The sequence below is a fragment of the Petaurus breviceps genome, unplaced genomic scaffold (assembly GCF_028583685.1).
Source record: "Petaurus breviceps papuanus isolate PSGF00001 unplaced genomic scaffold, PetGlider_PUasm1.0 90823, whole genome shotgun sequence".
NCBI classification, from domain to species: Eukaryota; Metazoa; Chordata; class Mammalia; order Diprotodontia; family Petauridae; genus Petaurus; species Petaurus breviceps.
The window spans coordinates 2,546,147-2,552,337 of NW_027187352.1; the positions used below are offsets into that span (position 1 = coordinate 2,546,147).

Sequence of the window (6,191 nt, forward strand, 5' to 3'; positions counted from 1 at the left end):
TAACAGGGAATGGGCCCCATTAGTTGGTTGTCAGGGGCAGAGGGTGGGTTGGAAAGGAGAAAGTCTTTGGAAAAGTCCAAAATTGAATAAACTACCTTCAGAGGCAGTAAAATCATTACCATTGATGTATTCAACCCTCCAGAGATTTTGGGTTGAGCTAGCTTTCCTTCCAGCTCTAAGATTCTAGGATTTTATGAGCCCCAATCCCTACCTCAAGACCTGGTCCTAACTCTATCTTTAGCCCTCCTTTCCTCCTTCCTAATCCCTGTTCCTCTTCCTCAGGGTGTTCCAATCAGGCCTTCTTCCCTCTGAGGCCCCCAATCCTCCTTATTTTCCCTTATCCCATAATATTCCCTCAGGGTGCCAACTAGTCTTTCCTTCTCTGCTTCAGGAGATAGCTCTGCTCTCAGGCATCTTCTCCCGATCTAAGGGTGAGACAGAGAATGAGGTCTCATTTTCATACTCTTTGAAAGGTACAAACAGTGAATTCAAAGGAATTGGGTATGTATGGCCAGAGAGAGCTTCCCAGAGGGTTCAGATTTACAATGGGCTTTGAAGACCAGCTGGGCCATCCCTTTCCCACAGCTTCTTCCTAAATTTACAGGTCCCTTTCTCCTCTGCTTTCTTCCTCACAGCTCCAGGAGTGACCCACGTCATCCTGCGTGACTCACCATACTATGGCAGAGATACTGGGGGTGAGCTCGCTATGGGCATGTTGGCTGGAGCTGCCACAGGTGCAGCCCTGGGTTCCCTCATGTGGATGCCCTGCTGGTTCTGAGGTCACACACCCAGAAGCACCTGAAGATTCTCCCCTCCATTGGACAGAGACCCTGACCCTGACCCTGGCCCTGGCCCTGATTAGATGCCTATCTGTCTGTGGCATAAACTTCTCCTTGATGGTCCTGTCCTGACCTCCCTAGAATCCTAAGGACTGGGGTTTGTGCCCTCAGCCTTGGCTCTGGTCAAGCTCTGGCTGTTTACAGTCTCTCTAACAGTCTCTCTAACACCCTTGCCCTTCTGTGCCCCAACTACCAGAATAGATATAAGATATCCTGGCTCTCACCATGTCCCACAGTGATGCTCCCACCCCCAGCTGTGGCTAGAAGTCTGAGTGGTTCCTTCACCCATCCCCATTATGCAACACACTCTCTCTCTCTCTGTCTCTGTCTCTTTCTTTCTTTCTCTCTCCCTCTCTCTCTTTCCCTCCCCTCTACCCCCCTCTCTCCCACCTCCCCTTCCACTCTTCATCTCCCACATATAGAGACACATCTATGCCTCAGTGGACATCCTTCCAAACCCAGATAGATTCACAAACCCAGCCATCAATAGCCATACCCCCATGACCCACAGAGGTGCAGAGATATCTAGATACTCACAAACACATACTTGCAGACTCCCCCTTCCCATTTCCCTTTTTTAGACCTATGTGCACAACTATCCCCCTCCCAACACACACCCTTCCCACCCAGGGAATTAAACCAAAAACTTCTTTTTCTCTACACACCAAACCCAACTTCATTCTTACAGATATTCCTAGCACACATACCCACCACGCAGAAACACAGAAGTCCTCTTTCTCCCTTTACCTAAAAACACACTGGTACACACACAGTTCAGTAGAGAGAGAGGCCCATAGACATCCTCATCCCAACACCATTGACTAGCCTCCTTCCCATATTTATTATACTCATTCCCTTACTCCTGCCCCTGCCAGCCAGGCCAAAGTCTGGTTCTGATAGCCTTCAGAGTAGGCAGAGGAGAGAGGAGCCCTCTGCCCCGGTGTTATTTCCTCCTGGTGGAGTGGGACTAGTTCCAAATATTCACATAGTCAGGTGCAGGAGTCTGGATTTCATCTGCCCAGGCAAGGAAGCTGGGAAGGTACAGAAGAATCACTGGCCTGTGATATGGGAGCTTAAATACAGGGAGCCAGGGCTGCATCCAGAGACTCTGCCCTCTTCCCCAGGATTCAAAGGAGGTGAAATGTGCCTTTGGCTCCTTTGGAAGGAGCCTTGGGTACCTACCTCTTAGCCATCAGGGCTCTAGTAACAGTAATGACTGTGCAACCCTGGGTGTCCAGGGGCCAGGAAAGATCTGTCTGGATCTTCTTATCCCACCACAGTCTCTAGAAATGTTTATTTGTAGATAAGCTAAAGGCATTCTTATCCTGAAGAGAAGACAGAGTCTTGCCAGCATGCACTTTGAGAGCTATCACGTGAAGAGGGGTATCTATCAAGCACCTACTATGGGCCAGGCTAAGTGCTTGGGCTAGACACGTTCTCTTTGGCAGGACCAGTGGGGGGAAGTTGGAGCCAGATCAAGACAAGGAAGAATTTGCTCGCAGATCTATCCCGAAATAGAAAAGGCTACTTGAGAGGGAGTGAACTCTCTGTCAGTGGAGATATTCCTGGGTAGGCTGACCCCTGATCTGGGAGACTGTGAAAGAGAGTCCTGCCTTAGAAGGGAGCTTGGAGTAGACACTGAAGGCCCTTCCATCTTAGCAAGAACTGCAGACATTATGCTTCTGTGAAAATGCCTTGCCTGTGTTGAGTTGGGAAGAACGTAAGCTTAGGAGGGCCAGCTTTTCAGCAGCCCCTAAAAGGACTCCTCTGTCTTTGGGAGAATATACACATACCCTCACCCCACTTCAAAAACACAGAACCAAAGGAGACCTCTTGAAATGGTCACACTAGGCATTTCACTCTTGTTTTTTCCCCCAGTACACACAAATTGTTCTGAGGCTGGGAGAACTGTGTCTGAGCAGGGGCCTCCAAGGCCAGGCCAGGGCATCAGCCTAAGCTTCTCCCATTGCCTCCCCAGATTACTGACTATCCTTTATCCCACTCTGGCAACATAGGCACAGCACAAAAACTGTGATAGGGGAGAAAACCCAACCAGTCTTTAAAGGAGACAGAGGGCTGAATGCAAGAAGGCTTCTGTCCCACACCTCCTCCCCAAATCTGATCCTTTCCTTCCTCCCTCTTATCTGCCTGTCCTTTGTATTACGATCCCACCATTAGGGTTGTTTCCCTTTGGATTAATCACTGTCCTCACTAGATTTCTCTTTAAATATAAACACCTCCTGATTCTCTTTCATGCTCTAAGCTCTCAGTGGGAAAAGAGTCAGATTTAGACAGTAAGAGGATGCCTAGGGGCCTCAGACTTCAGAGAGAGGAAGAGCATAGAAAAAGGAAGCAGGGGGCACTGGATACAAATCGCACTGACTTCACAGTTTGAGCAGTGGAAGAAGGTCATGCAAAAAGCCCTGGTGTGGGAGATGGGAAGCCTTCAGCTCTAGTCCCAGATTTATCCTTGACTTGCTTTTTGACCATGAGCAAGTTATACCTCCTCTTGGCCTTAGTTTCCCCATCTGTAAAACTAGAGGGTTGAGCTGGAAGGTCTTTAGGGGTTCCAGAGTTCTATGAGGTCTTGCCATATGTTTCCCTTAGTTTTGGTCATTCTTCCCTCCCCCTGCCTGGGGATCCACATAGCCATTCTGGAACTTCTTAGGTTTCCGCTAAGTGGTGGCAACTGTATAGACTCTAATGTTCTGTCCTGTGTAGACAAGAGCCCAGAGACTCCAGTATTCCACTAATAAAAACAGCTGTTATATTGCTCCAGTGTGTCCTGAATTTATTTGTGGAAGGATCCTTACTTGGGCCTGTCTTCCCAAGAAAGAATTTAGACCTTCCCTTGATGTTCAGACCTATAGCTTTCATGTCACAGCTGATTCAGGAATGGGCCACCGTGGCCCATTCACATCCGCACCAATCAGACTGTGAAGGGCTGTGGGAGCTCAGGGGAGAGGAAGCTAGGCTCAAGTTCTAGTGACATTACTAGCTCACTGGACAAGTCAGTTCTGTTCTCTGGATCGCAACTGGAGTAGATCAGGAAATTTTAAGTTTTAGTGAGTCAGGTACACTTTTGGTAGTCTGGTAAAACCTATGACCTGCTTCCCCCCTCCCCTTTCCCAGAACAAGATTTTAAAATGCATAAAATAAAATACTTAGGTTTGCAAAAGAAACTAGTTATGTTGAAATATGGCTATTGAAACATTGAGATTCCATGTTAAGAGGCTTCTCGAAACCTATCAACAGATCCCTTGGGGATCCACATTCCCCAGGTTAAGAAATACTGGACTGGAGGTGGCTAGGTGGTGTAGTGAATAGAGCACCGGCCCTGGAGTCAGGAGGACCTGAGTTCAAATCCAGCCTCAGACACTTAACACTTACTAGCCATGTGACCTTGGGCAAGTCACAACCCCAGTTGCCCTGCCCTCCCCACTCCAAAAGGAAAAAAAAAACCACTGGACTACATCATCTCTCCCTCCCAAAGACTGTTTTATGTCCCAGAGTTCTTCCCAGACTTAATAATAGCTCACTTTTTTTCCTTTTTTAAAAAAGTATTTATTTTAACATTCTTTTTAAGTTTTGATTAAAAATCAAAAGATTCTCTTTTCCTCCTACCCCTCTCCCACCCACTAAGAAAGCAAACAATATATCAATTATGCATGTGAAATTATGCAAAACACTGCAAAAAAAGGGGGGATTATACTTATGTTTGCACTCAGAGTTCATCATTTCTCTTTCTGGAGGTGGATGGCATTTTTAAATCATGAGTCTTTTGGAAATGTCTTGGATCATTGCATTGAGCACAGTAGCCAAGTTGATCATCATTACAATAATGTTACAGTACACAGTGATCTCCAGTTCTCCTGACTTCACTTTGTATCCATTCATATCGGTCTAGCTCACATTTTTAATAGTGAGCCTCAGTTTTCTTACCTGAAAAATGAAGAGGGGTTGGGCTAGAAGTTCCCTAAGGTCCTTTCATTCTCCTATGACCTGACTCATACCGGTAGATGTTGGTTTCTCAGCAGCCTCACCAGGTGTTATTCCAGGAATAGCCCACAGGTGGCAGTGTGTCCACAGCATAGTCCCCTGCCAGGAACAGGCTTCTAGCCACTATGGATTTGGACATTGCTGCAGCCGCAGACCAGTCTCCCTTATCATCAGCAGACTGGTCCTACTGCCCTGTCCTATGCCCAGGAAGGTAGCAAGCAGGTGCCCATGGGAAGCCAAGGCTGGTCTCAGAGCTCCCCCATCTGTCTAGGATCTGTGTTGGGGTCTGGGCTCTAGCCAGAATCTCTGACCTCCTTAGCAGCCTAAGTGTGTGGGTCAATTACAGCCAGAGAATCTTAGAATCCCAACCCAAAGAAAGGCTCAGGGTTGAGTCCAACCTGTATATAAAGAATGGATTTCCTGTTCCTGTTTATGGTTTCCCTCCCAAGTGGCCATCCAGCCTCTTATGGGACTTTTACCTCTACTCCTCAGGGATAGAAAACTCACTACCATTCCAAATAACCTATTCCACTATGAAACAGCTATAATTATTTACAGATTCTTTTTTTTATTTTTTTTTAAAGCAATCGGGGTTAAGTAACTTGCTCAAGGTTACACGGCCAGTTATTTTTGTGTGGGTGCCAAGTATCTGAGGCCGGAACCGATCCCAGGTCTCCCGATGCTGGGGCCGGCACTCTTACTGTGCCACCTGGCCGCCCCTACAGATTCTTTTATATTAAGCTGAAAGCTTATCTACTCGCAACTTCCTCCCCTGACTCCTAGATCTGTCCCCTGGGGCCACATTGAACAAATGCAATCCATCTTCCACATGACAGCCCTTCAAATATTTGAAGACAGCTGTCACATGCTGGTAGGTCTTTTCTTCTCCATTCTACACACCTTCAGTTTCTTCAGGCAATCCAAGGACGTAGACACCCTGGAAAAGGAAGGAGGGCTTCTAGGAACACAAAAACAAAGGGAAATTAATTCTCCCAGGATGGACTGTGTGTTTCCAGGAAGCCTAGCCCCAGCAGTAGCCCAGCTGTACCATGGATGCCCAGAATCACTCCCTGAGATATCTATGAACCCTCCTTGAAGGGGATCAATATCAAGGTAGCCAGAGAAGCTTAGTTTCTTGCTGGGTGTTTAAATGAGTGACTCTGTGGATTGTTAACATAAGAATGAGAATTCCATTTACCTTTACCATGCTGCACAAGGATAATAGTCTGTGTACCTGCCTGACCAGCCTGAGCTTTCAAACCCTGGACAGTGACTTCCCACTCATAGGATTATAGGACTTTAGAGATGCTTTAGTTTATCATTTTGCAGATGAGAAAACTGATGTCCAGAAAG

The 6,191-nt window shown here is 47.0% G+C and overlaps 1 protein-coding gene across 1 annotated transcript in view; it reads left to right on the plus strand.

The window, feature by feature from the left end:
- PLEKHB1 (pleckstrin homology domain containing B1) overlaps nucleotides 1-3,614 on the plus strand; it is a 37,464-nt gene extending 33,850 nt beyond the window's left edge. The window contains exons 6-7 of the mRNA XM_069070815.1: nucleotides 1-22; nucleotides 631-3,614. The exon at nucleotides 1-22 is cut by the window's left edge and continues 58 nt beyond it. Of these exons, the coding sequence (XP_068926916.1) occupies nucleotides 1-22; nucleotides 631-778 (170 nt within the window). The 3' untranslated portion in view covers nucleotides 779-3,614. The remainder of the gene's footprint in view (nucleotides 23-630) is intronic.
- Nucleotides 3,615-6,191: the final 2,577 nt, after the last annotated feature.